Below are 17,599 nucleotides of genomic sequence, written 5' to 3'. Positions count from 1 at the left end.
GCCTAGGGGAGTCAGAGGTCTTGGCAGAGGGACAGCACAGTGCCAGGCGGGCTCCAGGGGGACTCACTCAGGCCCCACCCTGTGAATCGCATCAGGGCCCCAGCCTGATCCAAAGAGAAACAGACTTATGGCGGGTTTGGGAAAAGACAGGCCTTTAGCTCAGAGGAGGGCAGAGCAGCCTGCAGAGCAAGGAGCCCAGCAAAGGGACTCCACGGTCTTCCAAGCCAGGGCACCTGGGCTCAGATGGGGTGGCCAAGGAGGAAGGAGGCAGGAAGGTGGGGGAGGCTGGACCAAGGGCCAAGGTGGGATCTCCAGAGCAGGGGACACTTCTTGCATAGCAGTGATGGCCGCTCCTTTTAAGTGTGGCTCTTGGTTCTTGGAACATTGAAGGTGGGGAAAACTCTCCATAAGCACGGTGCAGCTCCGCTTCTGAATGGCGATATGCTGTCACGAAGTCACCGTCACCCCACGGGGGTTGGTACTGCGAGCCTGTGACTCCCCACCCACTGTGGCAAATGGCAGTGGATGTAAGACTGGCCTGTTCACAAGCTACTGATTTAGAGGTAGCTCTAAGTCAAGCAGAACAGCATGTACCTGCCCTCCATGCTCTGGCCCTCTGCCAAGTGGACAGCCCAGGACCATGGCTGCCACTGGTATTGCCCACAGCTCCATCGTCCACTGTGCTGCGATGGGGTATTCCTACATTACCTTTTAAATGAAATGTGTTGTTTTTATTGATTGAAACATTAGAAACAGAGCTGGTGCACAGCTCAGTGGTAGAGCACTTGCCTCACATTTGCAGGGCCTGGTTTGATTCCTAGCACTAGGAACAAATAAATAAACAAAACATAAGGATGACATCACTTAGAGAAATGCTTCAACCTATGCTTGCAACCCAATGATGAACAATGTGAAGTCTTCAAACCAGACATGGGAAGAAGCCTGTTTTCCAAAAATAGTAATCAATACTCACATCTACTTCCCCTTGGTCAATTACGTAGAAATTATCTCCTTCATTCCCTGCAACAAAGAGAGGAGAGGTGCGTGAGGCCAAGTTGGGACACATGAGTTAGAGTGTTTCTGTTTCTCTTGAAACTGTGCCTACATTGTTCGGAGGGGCCAGCAATATCCTGAGTCTCATCCGGGTCAGATGAAACCAGGGCCTCTTACATTCTAGGTAAACCCTCTGCCAATGAGTCACAGCCTACCCACCCACACACATACACACATTCTCTCTCTCTCTCTCTGTATGTATGTATGTGTGTGTGTGTGTGTGTGTGTGTGTGTGTATATATATATATGGATACATTCAGTTATTGGAATGTGTGGGCTCTCTAAAAGATTCATACAAGACAAAATATACATATTACATATGGAAACATCTGAAGTTCTCTAATATACATACACTGGGGATTGAACCCAAGGGTGTTTTACCACTGAACCGCATCCCCAAACTTTTTATTTTTTATTTTGAGACAGGGTCTTGCTAAGTTGCTTAGGGCTTCACTAAGCTTCTGAGGCTGACTTTAGACTTGTAATCCTCCTGCCTCGGCCTCCTGAGCTGCTGGGACTACAGGTGTGTGCCACCACACCCAGCCTCATCCAATGTATTTAATGACAAGTAGATTATGGAAATTTATCAGGTCAACTAGAGTTTTGCTAGTTTCTCAGGTTTCACCAGTAAATTTTCTCAAAGACAAACAATGAGTGGTTCATGCTAATATGTTTCAAGTTCACATCTCCTGGGGGCCAAGGCTCTGAGGTGGCAGAACATACCTTGCTGTATGACTGTCTCCCCGGCGATGTGAGTGACAGGGAACATGGCATCAAAGATGTCACTGAAAAACAAAGCAACACTGATTGGGGGCTGCAGGTGGCACCATGAGTTATACCTGCCTCTCTTGATGCATAAACTCCTGCTTCCACTTGCCAGAACACAGCCTTCTTGAAATCAAAGTCATCAGGGAAAATGAGAAAATCCTCATAAGTAGAGGAGCAAGGCTTAAAGCCCACCACAGTTCCATGGTCCAGAGATCTCCACCATGGGCCCCGGTATCCCACCCTCTGGGTCCATTCAGCACAGATGCAGCTCACTCTCTGGCTCCTTACAAAAATGGGATTTCATTATACCCTGTCCTTTGGATCTGCTTAAAGAACAAAAGTCACTATAGATTGTGAATATAATTCCACTGGAACACAGCCATCAATCTCCTTTTTTTTTTTCCTTTCTTTCTGGGAAGACACTTCTAATCCAAGAGGAATTCTGGACTCTGAATATGGAAATGAGACGTGAGTTCAGTGCCTCTGTGCTGGGAACACAGATCATCTTCCACACACTGACCCCACGAGCCAGTGGCGCTAGGGCATGGGCTATGCCAACCCGGCAGCCTGGCCATCTAATTCTAAATTTAGAGATGACATGGGCCATTTGAACAGGATGCCAAGGGAAGTGCAGAGGAGCTGGCACATCCCGAGCTGGCAGAGGTGCTGGGGAAGTGGGGAAGAAGTGGTTGGCTGGGACAGAGAGCTATACCTGTTCCTGGCCCCTCCATCTAACCAAGACTGTCACCAGAACATGGTCAGAGACATCAGCACTGCTCCCTTGAAATGCAATAACCACCCCTGGAATGCTTGGCTCCCCAAAATAGAATCTATGGAAACAACATGGCAAGGGACAGCATGTCAGAGACCCCAGGAAGGACGCACATCACTCTGAAACTTCAAGAGTGGTTTCCTTGACTGTTCTTAAAGGAGATTCTTGGAGGCCTCTGCAGGACTGGTAAGTGGCAGAGGACCTGGGTGCTCACTGGCTCCAGAATGTAGAGAGCTGCCTGGGAAGCAAATGCAAAATTAAAGACCCAAACAGTACTGTAGCCTCCCGTTTCCAGGGTCCAGAGAATATAAATATTTAATTCTTAAAATAGTGGCTGTTTTCTGTCTATTTAAGAAATGCTTCTTTTGAGTTTTTGTTCCTAACTTGGGTAACAACCCAGTTTTGTTTCCTGCCTTCTCTGGGAGAAGCAGGGCAGCGCCCCACAGGGGCTGTAGGGAGGTCACAGCTGCCCCAGGCATCCGTTCCCTGGCGGGTGTATCCTGGCCACTGCATCCCTGGTGCATCTGCCGCAGTCATCTCAGCCCTGGTTTTTTAAAGCTGCATTTCTTTAAAACCACAGAATAAGGACTCTCGGAAGGAACAGATCTTTGAGAAATGATTTTCCAATTCCTCCCTCATTTAAAACAAAAATCTCAACTCACAGTGGTAGAATATTTTTTAAATGCCATAAATAATCAAACAGACACTGCATACCCTCCAATTGGCTTGGGCTAGTGTCCTCTTTGTCCCACACCTCCTGTAGACCTCTCTCCTCTGCAAAGCTATCAGGCCTCAAAGACCCCAGGGCATGGTGGGAGTTGCTACCACCCCAAGCCTGCTCTGAATTGTCACATCACACATGTGCATCCATGAAAAAGGCCATTATTATTTGATCTTTATCAAAGTAACTTTGGCAATTTTGTTCTCCCTCTTGACCGGTTTTCTGAAGGTCATCCAGGTGAAAATGTACAATTCTGGCACTGTCCTTGAACCACCCAGTATCGCCTATGCATCCATCCCTGCCCACATCCACATGTCTGCAGTCACAAACTGGGCCACAATACATATCCCAGAGCTCCCCAGGATTGGGGGTGGGGGGATCAAAAAAGTCCAACAGCATCCCCCCAGGATACGGGGTTTGCACTCTGCTGTGCCGCCATCTGGGCCTGGGCCAAGGCTGGTGTGGGCTAAAACCTTTTTCTGGGGGATTTAGATCTCCAGACTGGGAGACTTGGTCCTTGGTATCAATCCCAGCAGACTTTTCTGCACACCCAGGTGGGTCTACCAGGTGGCATTCAGTCACCTCTGAATGATGACACAGGTGCCCCTGAACTGCATCCTGGGTAGATGAAGAAGCCACGAATTTTGACTTTGAACAGGGAGGCAGGGAGAGCCCGGCCCTGGGAGCCTGGTTTCCCTTCAGAAGAGACTTTGTTGTTCTCTGGCTCACAATGGATGAAGGCCTGAGGCTGTGGACTTGAGCTCAGGTCAACTCTGCCCACTCTCTCCGCCCAAAGGCTGGGCCTCCTTTTCTAGTGTCTGTATCCTTTCAGACAAAACCCAATCCCTTCCCCTCTCTCAGCGCTAATGGCATTAAAAGGCACTGGACTCCTCTGTCCATAAAAAGAAAAACAATTTTCTATCCTGATCCAGAAGATACCTCTGGAAGGTCTTACCAAAGCCGCTGGCACAGATTTTAAACCCCCTCACATTTGGGCCCTCACCCCTGCCAAGAGGAACTGGCTTCTCACTTAAGCCTTAGAGGTATGCTGGGTTCTGGGGGTGCAGAAAGCCCTGTGCCCAGACTCCATGGGAGAGAAAAATAGCAGCTATCACCTCTAGTGGGCACCTAGGGTCAGGCTGGGCACTGTCCCAAGAACCCTTCATTCATCCCTTATTCTCTCTACCCATCTCAATAGGTCAGAAGTACAGTAAGCTCTGTCCTTTAGACAAGGAAACGGGACACTTTGTTCAAGTTGAGCATCTGGAAAGAAGTAAGGCTGTCTTCAACCCTCCCGTCAGCATTAAGCCTGTGTTCCTACTCTGCTACCCTCCCTAATGCCTGGCCTCCCCTGGGTGTTTTAAGCTGCATTTCTTTAAAACCACCGAATACCTGAGTGTAGTGTTCTGCATGTTCTGCAAACAGAGCAGGCTCCTCTTCCTTCTTCTTCCATTTCTCTGTCTCTCTCCAATTTTCTCTCACACTCTCCCTCAGTACCCTGGACTGTTTTCTGGGTGCTGGGAGGCTAAGGACATGAGTGTTTGGGTGGACACCCCAGTTCTTTTCAGGCAAGTGACCAGAACGGAGCCCAAGCTAGCAAGGCCAGGGCTGGCCCATGGTGCTGGATGAGGATGTTGTCCAGAGATCTGACTATCTTGGGTCCTGTCCATACCCTGGCCTGGACACAAATGAATCCACTGTGACCAGATTCCAACTCTCACCTGACCCACAGCCCAGAGACCACAAGCTGCTGGAAGTCTTCGCCCAAGCCACTCTCCATCTGTGCCTCCCCTGCCTGTAGCACCTCAGTTCTGGTGCTTCTCACCCTCAGGACTTCTGCCTCCTAATTCTGAGTTTGCAGAATGAAGACCACATGTCACTGCAGTCTGCCATCTTCAGCCCTAGGACCAACTCACTGCAGTTATGCAGTGCAGTATGATGGAAGGAAGGAAGGGCGGGAGGGAGGGAGGGAAAGGAAGTGTGGATGCATGGATAGATGAATGGATGATTGGATGAATAAATGGGTGGACAGATGGGTGAGTAAATGGATGAGTGGGAGGATGGATGGATGGGTAGGTAGGTGGATGGGTAGATAAATGAGTGGATGAGTGGTTGGGTGAGTGGGTGGGAAGGGAAGAGTGAGGAATGGGAAATTAATTGAAGGCTAAATGTCTACAAATACCATTTCTATGAATATTTGTAGCAAACAACAAAGGTTTCCGTGCTACCGACCTTTCAATTATCAGCTCCACATTTAGGAACTCATTTTGGTTTATTTATTTGTTTGTTTTGGGTACTGAGGATTGAACCCAGGGTGTTTAACCCTTGAGCCACATCCCAACCCTTTCTATTTTTGAGACAGGGCCTACGTTGCTTAGGGCCTAGTTAAATACCTGAGGCTGGCTTTGAACTTGGGTTCCTCCAACCCCAGCCTCCGGAGCACTGGGATTACAGGCATGTACCACCATGACCAGCAGAAACTTATTTTTAAAAAATAATTGAAGGAATATGAAAAGACAAATGTACAATGATATTCACCAAAGCACTGTTTACATTAAACAAAACTCCCCCAAAAATGTATAATTAAGGATTTGTCAAATTAATCATAGTACTTCTAAATAATATGATAGTGTGTGGTCATTAAAAATAGGGATATGGATACACATGATAAAGAAGAAAGATGTTTACCAGTGAAAAGATACTGTGTGTGTGTGTGGTGGTGGGGGAATGGTCAGAAAATCAGTGCAATTTGAAAAAAAAAAACAAAACCAAATTTGGTACAGTCTCAGTGACAGCAATTTTCAGGTGCGGGAGTGGGGGGGATGGAACTGTTATCCTAATGTGTCCTTTCTTTCTCCTTGTTTGATTGTGTGTACTTCATGTGTATTTTCTATGATCTGTAGTTAATTTATGTATCTATGTTTTTTAAATGATGCAATTCCTCATTGGGAAATTCTACAACTACTACTGAGGGTAGACTTGGGGGGCCCTTAACATTTTGAAAGCATCCAGAAAAGGCAAAATCCAGACTTTAAAATGTTAAAACATGCTTATCGGAGTGTGGTGCAGACTCCAACCCCATAATGCACTTGGATGCATATGGGATAGAAACCAGCAGCTTATTCACAGCCAGACATACTTTCAAACTGTCCAATGTGCCAAACACACCTCTAGAAACTACATATGCTAAACTTCACGGCCTGTCCTCTAAGTTGCTGCAAGTGAGCAATTTGGCAAAGCTTTTTGACCTTTAAAAGCTTAACATGCTTCCAATACGTGCCGAGGAGGCTCGGGGTTCCCTAGTAAGGGCCCTGCAGGAGGATCACATGCTAAGATGTGGCAACCAAGTCCCCTTCTCTTGGCAATGGTCACATACTTCTTCCTGAACAGAAAGGGATCCTGGGTCTCAGCAAGTACTCACACAGGAATCCTCAGCTAAGGATATGTTTCCAGAAACCCCCTCCCAACAATCCTCCCCCAAACCCTTGGGCAGGTATGGCAGTGGTATAGTATGAGGGTAGTGACCAAGTCAGTGGACACATGCATGGCCCAGGTAACGTGACTGTGATCCTCCTGTCATTGGGGCAGGACAGAGGGTCCTGAGCACACAGGGAGAGAGCCATTCCTGCCAACTGTGCCCTCCACACCCAGCCAGGACAGACAGACACAGGTTCAGTACCTCCAGAGATCCACAGAAAGCAAATCCTAGGCCACTGTCAGGCTACATGCTGTCAACCTTTAGTGTCACTTTCCATGAATAAAACACACAACAGTATATCCAAAACAGAACTGATCTGCCTCCCTGGACAACTCCAGGATGGGGTGACACAAGCTAGGACTCCTGGTTTTGGAAAAAGCCCCTACTTCGTGAAGCAACTCTGTATTAGAGCACCAGCAACTGACCCCAGTCCTGGGCTGTACCCAGCACCCTCCACCCAGGAGCAAACCTCACCAACATTCCTGCACTCACCTTCACAACTAGGGCCCCTTATTTTTCCCACCCTATAGATGGGGAGATGGAGGCTCAGAAGGCAGTGATGGTGCAGCAAGCCTGGGCCAGGGTAGCAGGCTCTGAAACCTATGCTACGGCCATCATTGAGGGCCCCAGAATGTACCAGGGACCATGCCGGGTAGGACTCTAGGCCCTATGGTGCAGTGGGTCCACCATGAGGATCCTGCCTCCCTGCCCCCCTGCACTGGAAACAGCCCCCCACTCTCATAGCAAGATGAGGCCTCTCCAGAGATGTTCTGAGGGCCCCCCAAAGGTCAGAGGCTGCCTGGACAGAACACTCCATTGACCACAGATCTCTGTAGATGGGAGCAAAGGTACACAAGAGCAAGAGAGGCAGAAGGCAGGAACCATATCCACAGACCCATCCTCCTGCATACATACCCATTTGCTCAGCACGCAGTGGAGCCCTAGGGGTAGGTCTCCACTGTTCCAACAGCACAGACTGTCCATCTGACCACACCCCACCTCCAGCATCCTTTCTTAAACCTTGGGTGCAAACATGTAGCCCTCCGCTCCCAATGCTCACTGACTGTTCTTGTTTTATTTATATAGTTATTCCCCTCCACTCCCAGTCCACCTGAGCTAAGACGTTTGTAGTATCTGCTTTTGTCTGTTTGTTTTCTCTTAAGACAGATCTTGATCCCATAAAGAGTTTTGTGCTGCAGGCCTCAGGAAGCACGATGCATCTTGGGTCTGCCTGGGTCAAGGCAACACACATGAGCTGCAATGTGAGTTCCATTTACTGTGTGCTTCTTAGCTCTATGTCTGGGCTTCTCTCTGAGGGTCTGTTTCTTTGGCACGCTTCCTCTCCTGTTCTCACTGTCTGCCCATCTTGACAGCAGGTTGGTGTCTTTTTTTTTCCTGACAATTTATAGGAATACTTGTCCATTTTAGATTTTGCAAATTTTTTTTTTTTTGCAATTAGCTTCCTGTCAATGTTTGCATGTGCCCCTTGGTCAAGCAGATTTCTTTCATCCGTTTGTCCACTGTAGGCTTAAGAAACTGCTTCCAACAACCACGTCACCAAATACAAGCCTTTATTTCTGTGTTATTCAGCTTGGGCCGCTATGACAAAGCACCATGGATCAGGCAGCTTAAACAGGACATTTGTTTCTCACCATCCTGGGAGCCAGAAGGAAGTAGAATTGCCAGCAGGTTCGTTCCATGAGGACCTGCAATGCCACCTTGTCACTGTGTCTTCGCATGGCAGAAGCAGCTCTGGTCCCTATATCCCCTTATGTGGCCACTAACCCTGTCAAAGGGCCCCATCCTCATGACCTCCAAAAGGTTTCATCTCCAAATGTCACATTGGGGGTCAGGGCTTCAACATATGGAATTGGAGGAAGGGCACAATTCAGCCCATAGCAATTACCTTCTGCTAAATACATCATTTCCACATCCATTTTTGGTCTTTAGTCAATCCCATAGGGGTCCAGTCCTGTCTGTTCCTAGACAGTCAATTTCCCTGGCAGGTTACTCATCAATCCATCACTACTGCACACACAACACAGTATCCAGGGGCCCATTCTGGAGTTCTAACCCCCCAGGACCTCAGAATGGGACCTAACTTAGAAACACAATCCCTACGGGTGTCATTAATTAAACAAGGTCATACTGGAGGAGAAGGAACCTAATTCAATATGTCCCATGTTGTTACAATGGGGATACACACATAGGGAGACGGTCTTGTGGGAGACGGTCTTGTGAATAAGCACAGGAGAAGATGGCCATCACTGAGTTGAGGGCAGAGGCCAGGAACAAAGCCTCCCTTACAACCCTCAGGAGGGTCAAACCGGCCCACACTTTGATCTCAGTCTTCCAGCCTCCAGAACTATACCACCAAGTTTGTGGTATTCTGTTACAGCAGCACTAGAAAACTGATACATGGTTTCCTGTATAGTTGCTCATTTAATTCTCACAACAACCTGTAACATTTATTATCATTGCTCCCATTTTCCTCTTTTGTGGGTAAGAAGGCAACTGAGGCACAGAGAGGCTAAGGAACTTGTGTGAGAGTCCACAGCTACTAAGTGGTAGTAGGTGGATTCAAAACCAAGCAATCTGGCTCCAAAGTCCTTGCTCCAGCTACTGCCTTGAATGGCTTCTCACATTTGTAAAGCATTAAGCTACCACATGTTCTTTCAAGTCTCTGTTATGGTTTAGATGTGCTGTCTCCCAGAAACTCACATATGAGAAAATGCAAGAAGGTTTGGAGGAGATTGCATTAGAAGCTTAACCTAATCAGTGAAATAATCCCTGATGGGATTAATTGAATGATAAATGGGAGCAGGTAGGGTGTGGCTGGAGGAGGTGGTTCATTGGGGGCGTGGCTATGGGATATATATTTTGTATCTGGCAAGTGGAATCTGTTTTCTGATCACCATGTGAGCTGCTTCCCTCTGCCAGGATGTTCAGCCTCACCTTGAGCCCTGAGGAGTGGATTCTGTGGCTATGGGTTGAGACCTCTGAAACTGTGAGCCCTTAAATAAACTTTTCCTCCCCTACAGTTGTTCTGGTTGGGTCCTTTTAGTCACAGCAGCAAAAGAAGCTAAAACCCCGTCCCATGTCATGGTCCCATTGTCTCTTTCTGCACCCACCCCCTGCTCCATGGAGGACACGGCCTCCTTGTGTGCTTTCTGGTAGAATGAGTCCTCTTCTGTTTCAAAGATGATTGAGCTACCTCCTTTATATTCTAGATTGTGTTTACTGCCTCCCATAATCCAGCTGCCATTCCAACCAGGACTGCTCTGAACCTACAAATTAATTGGGGGAAAAACAATACAGTGGCATGGTCTCACTCCAGCAAGACCTCCTTTCATTCAGGTATCTCATGTCCTCAGGCAGGTCTGAAACTGTCTCCTCAGCTCCCCACCCCATAACCTTTCCTAAACAAACCTACTTCCAGTGATGGCAGCTTGGTGCCCCCTGAGTGCTCCCCACTCCTGCCTCTACCTCCCCTCACTCTCCTAGACCCTGGGCTGCCATGCTGCTGTTCTTTCTAACAGTGGTCTGATACCTGCGTTGTGATGGGGAGGAGCAATTGATTTTCTTATTGACAGATTAAAAACTGCCTGTAGCTATGGATCTCTTGAGCTTCCTAACCCTGATTTCTATAAATTGGGATTGCACGAATCCTGCTCAACACTCATAATAAACTTGAGAGTTCTTCTATCATTTCATGTGGACTTACACAAAGATGATGCTATTTGTCTTCTCTATTTTCTTCTAATTCTTATTCCTTTTTTTTTTCTTCTTCCTCCTGAAAGTCAGCCCTGCGAGCAACCACAGATGGCCTTCTAAAGGGCATGGAGCACAGCTCCTCTGCTGGGATGTTTGCTGACTTGCGTGTGAGACCTGCACTAAAGGAGAGCTCCCTCCATTCTCAGTTGCTAAAAATCTCTATGATAAACACTTGCTGAGCTTTGGGGGATTCTCTTCCACACCACAGCACACCGTATGGTTTCTTCCAGCCCCATAAGGTGCTCTACGGGATGGAGCGATCTGAAGTCCAACCACCCTAAGTTCTGGATAAACCTACCTAATCACAGTGTGGTTTTCTTTTAAACACACTGTTGCATTTGCTTGGCTATTTAGGATTTTTTTCCACCTATATTCATAGTGAAATGGGCCTGTGGTTTTCTTTGCTTCTGTATCTTTATGGAGCTCTGGGGTCAAGATCACACTAGCTTGAGACACTGAGATGGAAGCTTTCTCTCCTTTTCTATTTTCTACAACAACTTGCAGAAGCGAGACTGGACCATTTGTTGAAGTCTAACAACCCTCTTGGTGAAGTCCTCAGGATTGAGCCTCCTGGGGAGAGGGATCCAGGATTCCTGAGGAAGGGGTTCAGGCCTGTGACACATGAGGTTTTCAGTACCTCTCCAGGTTTGCTGGTGTTTTTTTTTGTTTGTTTTGTTTTAAACAGGCCAACATTAGTGCTACTTTCAAAGTTACCTCCCAGCATTTAAAAATGGAGGGTTTTGTATAATTTTTTTTTTAATTTAAGCCAAATAGAAGGTCTGACAAAATAGGGTCTCACCAACCAAGAACTTAGGCCCCTCCCAGGCTCTGACACCCGCTCTGTTCCTGATCCCTCCTCCCAGGTTCTCTCTGGGGCTTGCCTGTGAGCCTCCACTCTGGGTGGCTTGTGGCATCATGTCAAGGAGCAGGAGTCACCTCATTGCTTCCTTTTGGCATCCCTCATATCTGGTGCAACTCCTGAAGTTGCCTGGAGGGACCCAGGGAGCTGCCTAAGGAGCCTCCTGCTGCAAGACAGCTGGTTACAGGCCTCCCCTGGGCCCATCCAGAAGAGTAACGGTGCTTGGGAAGCACTTTGCAAACCACCCTCAGGGATTGAACCCTCCTCCCGTGTCCAGATGTGTCTCAGGACCACCCCTTCCAACTCCAAAAGGCATGCTCTGTGGCCACCAGGGCAAGAATCAAACACAGGTATAGCTCCTTTATTCTTTTATCAGTTTGTATTCTTAATACATCAGGAACTGCAGCTGGTGGAGGCTGACAGGAAAACACTACCACCCTGCAAATAAGCCTGCTCAAGCAAACAGGTTTGGCCAGTTCTGAGAGCTGGGTGTCCCAAAGAGACGGAGGAGGGGGACCTGGCAGCCAATCAAAGCAACATCTGGACTTGAGCACCTGACCTCAACAGGGCTGGAGCACAGTGGGAAATGCACTGGACAGAGATGGAATCGGGAGATGGCCACTGCACAGTCCACATACCTCCTACCACAACAATCCATATTTCTGCATTTTAGAAATGCCCCCTAGAAGTTAAAAAATAATAACAATAATATAATAATAATACAAATTTCTGAAACTTTTAAATCAAAGCATCATAACAGTGAATGCAGAAAAAATGAATGTGCCAGGACCATCTCCAGTAATAAAGCAAACTGAATTGCTTTATTAATAAATTGATTGATTGATTGGTTAATAATTAATAAATAAATAAACCCAGCATCTACATTTCTGAGCGCATATATATATAATATATATATATATAATATATATATATATATATTTTTTGGATTAGGGATTGAACCCAGGGCACTTTACTACTCAGCTACATCCACAGCCCTTTAAAAAAAAAAATTATTCTGAGACAGGGTCTCACTAAGTTGCTTGGGACCTCACTAATTCAGGGTGGGGGCACTTGACCAATGAGCTACATCCCCAGCCCTATTTTGTATTTTATTTAGAGACAGGGTCTTACTGAGTTGCTTAGTGCCTCCCTAAGTTGCTGAGGCTGGCTTTGAACTCGTGATCCTCCTGCCTCAGCCTCCTAAGCCACTGGGATTACAGGTGTGCACCACTATATCAGGCTCTGAGTTTTTATTTTTAAGAAAGCTTTTTATTTTGAAAATTTTGAAATCTTTCTAGGAATGGGGAGAGAAGTCAGAGCCAGGAAAGTGTTTACACCCTGGCTAACTTAGAAAGAGAACATAAACACACACAGCAAAAAAAGGTGCAAAAATTTGACATGAAACAGAAGGAAATTGTGAGTGATGAGAACAAAACATTAAAAAAAAAAAAAAAAAAAAGGACTCCACTGAGCACAGAAGACCTGTCCACTGTGAAGAATGGTGTGTTTTCTGACTTGGAAATGACACTGCAAAGAAGACAAAGGGAAGCCACTACAGCTAACATCCACCCATCTCCTTGGCTATGATTCTGTGCCGCCCTCACCTCGGAAGAATCTCCCATCAGTGCTGGTTTGGACTTTTGGTCAATGTTATTTAGAGAAAGGAAGTCCCTAGGCCCTGGGCAAGCCCTGGAGCTCTGGCACCACGGTGTCGCCTGTTTCCTTCTGGCTGTCCCCTGCTGGCTGTCCCCGCCTGAGTGAGGGCCACTAGGCCCCAGACACAGTGTCCCCAGTTTGCATTTGGTCTCTTCAACTGTTTGGGTGAAGCTCACTCTGTTTCTCTGTTGACTGCAAGTTTCCAAATAATCCTCTCTAAGCAGCAGTAACTCAGTCCCAGCCTGGGCTGCTGTAGGAAGCAGAGCCATCAGCTCAGAGCAGTGTTTACAAATCCCTCTGCACACAGGGCCTGGGGCCATCTTGTCATCTTTGAGTCCTTGACTGCAAATATCTGGCACTGGAGAAAGAAGCACAAGATGCCCAGAATGCAGGGTGGGGATATATCCATGGAGTTCCAGAACGCAGGTACAAGTCACATGTCCACTCTACCCTGTCGACCTAGGGAACACAGTAGAGGATTGGAAATATCTCCCATCACTCTCAAACTTTCAAACAGTATCAGCCATCCACAGCTCTGGCCATGGTGTCCAGCCCTGGACGTTCACAGCAGCCATAGATGGCCAGGTCCACCTGGCCTTCTGAAGCAGAACATGCAGGTTGAGTTTGAAGAACATGAACTTTTCTCTGAAAACGTGCCTGCTCATTGGGTCAGCTGGGTGTCTCTGTAGCACCTCCTCCACAGAGGAAAGGAGCCACAGGCTGTTTATCATCATGGAAACCAGAAACACCCAATAGCTGGGGATTGGTTAATTAAAGATGGAATAAAAGAGTCTGCAGAGAAACATTTAAGGAAGCTGATGATGTTCTTTACAGGTCTACTGAATTATAAAAAGTGCTATAAGATAAAATCTAATGGAGCCACAATAAAAAACAGAAAAACACATATTGGGGACAGGGGGATGAGTGGTACTGGGGGTTGAACCCAGTAGTGCTTTACCACTGAGCCACATCCCCAGCCTATTTTATTTTTTATTTTGAGACAGGATCTCACTAAGTTGCTTAGGGCCTCGCTAAGTTGCTGAGGCTGGCCTTGAACTTGCGATCCTCCTGCCTTGGCCTCCGGAGTCTCTGGGATTACAGACGTGTGTCACCACGCCCAGCACAAATACACTTTTTTATAGTTGAAGACTTCAACACCCCTCTACCAGTCACTGACAGATTGAGCTGGCAGAGTCAGTAGACACAGGTGAGCTGAGCAGTACCATCGATTAACTGGATTTAGCTGACATTTATAGAACACTTCACCAAATAACAGCCCAACACTCATTCTTCTCAAGCTCACATGAAACAGTCCATAAGACAGACCACATCCTGGGTCATAAAACACACCTGAGCAAATATAAAAGATACAAATCATACATCGTGTGCTGCCAGATCACAACGGAACAAAGCTAATACCAAGAGCAGAAAGATAGCTGGCGAAATCTCAAAGTGTGTGGCGATTACAGCACACTTCTAAATAACACATGGGCCAAAAAAGAAGGTTCCAGAGAAACTGAAAAATAAATGGAACAAAATTAAAATATAACATCCAAATCTGTGGGATAACAGTAAAAGCAATGCTTAGAGGAAAATCTGCAGTGTGCATTTGGAAAAAAGATCTAAAATCTACACTCTTCACCTTGGGTAGCTACCAAATAAAGAATCAATCAAATCCAAAGCAAATCAAAGAGAAGACATAAGAAAAGAACAGAAATCAGTGGAATTGAAGCAGGAAAGTAATAAAGTCAATGAAAACAAAGTTTGTTCTTTGAAAAAAAAATCAATAAAAATCTATAATCTCCTAGACAGACTAACCAAGGAGGGGAAAAGGAGAGAAAGACAAATTTCTAACATCTGAAATAAAAGGGGGGACATTACTACATATCTGAGAGCATTAAAAGGAGGGTACAGCAATTTTAGGAACAATTCTATGTCCACACACATTGAAAAGTGAGACAAAATGGGACAAAATTCAACAAAATGAGATTGACAATCCAAATAGGCCTGTATCTTTGTAAATAATCGAATCAATAATTATTAGCCTTCTAAAACAGAAAGTGTCATGCCCAGACAGGTTCACTGGTAGATTCTACCAGATATTGAGGAAGAAATAATACCAATTCTCCACAATGTCTCCCAGCAAATAGAAGCAGAGGAAACTTTCTACCTCATTCTACGAGAACAGAATTAACGTGAAAACCAGACAAAGACATTACAGGAAAGGAAAATTACAACCCAATACCGCTCATTAATATAGATGTAAGTTCTCAACAAAATATTGGTAAATCGAATCTTACAATGTATAAAAAATAATCATACAACATGGATAAGTGGGATTTATTCCAAGCACGATAATCAGGTAAAATAATCAATCACATCAACAGGCTTAAGAAGAAAAATTGCATGATCATATCAGTAGATACAGAAAAAGCATTTGACAAAACCTAGCACCTACTTACAGAAAAAAAAAAAACCCTCTCAGTAAATTAGAATCATAGGGGACTCTGTGCTCAATGATGAAAAAACTCAGAGCGTTCCTGCTAGGATCAGGAACAAGGCCAGCACGTTCCTCTTACCACTGCTTTCCAATATTGTGCTGGAAGATCTAGCTAGTGTGATAAGACAAGAAAGGAAGTGAAAATTATATGCAGATTGGAAAGGAAGAAATAAAACTGTCTTTCTGCTCAGATGATATGAGTGTTTATGTAGAAATCCCCCCAAAATCAACCATGACGAGAACAATGAACTCTGGAACTAAAAAGCAACCCCAACAGCAAGGTTGCAGGATACAAGGTTAATATACAAGAATTAATGCTTTCCCACACACCAGCAATGAGCAATTGAAACTTAAAAACACAACCCCACTTATATTTGCACCAGAAAAGAGCAATGTTTAGTTGTAAATCTAATAAATGTGTACCTGATCAATATGCCAAAACTATAAAATTCTGATGAGAGGAACCAAAAATCTAAACAGAGGAAGAGACAGAAAAACTCAATAAGGTCAAGATGTCAGTTCATCCCAACTTGATCAATGCAATTCCAACCAAAATCTCAGAAAGTTATTTTGTTTTAGCTACCAATAAGTGAGTTCTGGTGTTCAGATGGAAATGCAAAAGACCCAGAATGACCAATACAATACAGAGGCAAAAGAATAGTTGGAAAAACAAGACACCCCCTCCCCCAAGACAGAACAGAGCTACAGCCATCAAAACAGCATGGAAATGGTGAGAGCAGACAGATCAACAGGACAGAAGAGAAAACCAGAAGTGCATCCACACGAATGGAGTCCCAGGGAGAGGAGATCTCTCCAACAAATGGTGCTGAAACAACTTGACATCCATGGGGGAGATCTAGACCCAGACCTTACATCTTTCACAAAACTTAATTCAAAATGGACCACAGGTCTAACTAAAACACAACAAGACTCCTAGCAGATAACAGAGACGATGATCCAGGTGACCTTGAGTTTGGCAATGATGTTTTAGATACAACACCTATGACAAGTTCCATGAAAGAAAAAGAAAAAAGGTAAGTGAGACTTCCTTAAAATTAAAAACTTGTCCTTCACAAAACACACTGTTAAGAGACTGAGAAGATAAGCCCCAGAAAAGGAATCAATATTTGCAATACACATAGATAATAAAGAGTATGGATCCAAAATATCTAAAGAACTCTTAACACTCAGCAATAAGAAAACAACCCAACTAAAAACAGGCAAAATATCTGAAGAGATACCTCACCAAAGATTTCCAGGGGGCAAGTAAGCATATGAGAAGATGCTCAATACCATCCGCCATCAGGGAATTACAAACTAAAACAGCAATGAGATGCCACTGCGCGTTAGTCAGAAGGGCCAGGTTCAGCACACAGGGACCCTCACCCACTCCTGGGGGAGGTGCAGAATGTGCAGCCACTCTGGAAGATGTTTTGGTAGTTTCTTACAGAACTAAGCACATGCCTACTGTGTCATCCAGCAATGGTGCCCCTCGGCATTTACCCAAATGAGTTGGAAACTTACGGGCAAGCAAAAACCTGTGTACGCGAGTGTTCCTAGCCTGTTCAAACTGCCACAAATGAGAAGCAGCCAACACGTCCATCGTTAGGTGAACTGTGATACAGCCATACAAGGAGCGATTTCATGAGGCAAAAAGAAGTGAGCTGTCAAGTTACAAAAGACACAGAGGAATCTTACAGACATAAGTGAAAGAAACCAAGTTTAAAAAGGCTACTTCCTGCAGGGTTCCAACCCTAGCACATTCTAGAAAAGATACCATCATGACATCAGAGGTTGCCAGGGGCTGAGGGAGGAGGGATGAAGGTGGAGCACAGAGGACTTCAGCCAACATTTCCTGTGACACTGTAATCAGATGTTTGGCAAAACTCATAGAATGCACCACGCCAGTAATGGACCAATATAAAAGACAGACTTTTTTTAATTATTTTTAGTTGTAGATGGACACAATATCTTTATTTTGTTTATTTAATTTTTTTATGTGGTGCTGAGAATCGAAC

General features: G+C 45.5%; 1 protein-coding gene and 1 long non-coding RNA gene across 3 annotated transcripts in view; one reads left to right on the top strand and one right to left on the bottom strand.

Moving 5' to 3' along the window:
- Prkar1b (protein kinase cAMP-dependent type I regulatory subunit beta) overlaps positions 1-17,599 on the bottom strand; it is a 121,044-nt gene that overhangs the window by 37,220 nt on the left and 66,225 nt on the right. For both annotated transcript variants that reach the window (XM_015502087.2, XM_048785386.1), the window contains 2 exons: positions 1,777-1,838; positions 974-1,020 (listed from right to left, as the gene is read on the bottom strand). In XM_015502087.2, the coding sequence (XP_015357573.1) occupies positions 974-1,020; positions 1,777-1,838 (109 nt within the window). The remainder of the gene's footprint in view (positions 1-973; positions 1,021-1,776; positions 1,839-17,599) is intronic.
- On the top strand, positions 1,846-5,236 carry LOC125611188. Its single transcript, XR_007341331.1, has 3 exons — positions 1,846-2,779; positions 4,513-4,587; positions 5,047-5,236. It is a non-coding gene; the product is annotated as an uncharacterized LOC125611188 (long non-coding RNA).

Source organism: Marmota marmota, unplaced genomic scaffold (assembly GCF_001458135.2).
Source record: "Marmota marmota marmota unplaced genomic scaffold, marMar, whole genome shotgun sequence".
Lineage (NCBI taxonomy): Eukaryota > Metazoa > Chordata > Mammalia > Rodentia > Sciuridae > Marmota > Marmota marmota.
This window is presented reverse-complemented; position numbering and strand designations above follow the sequence as displayed.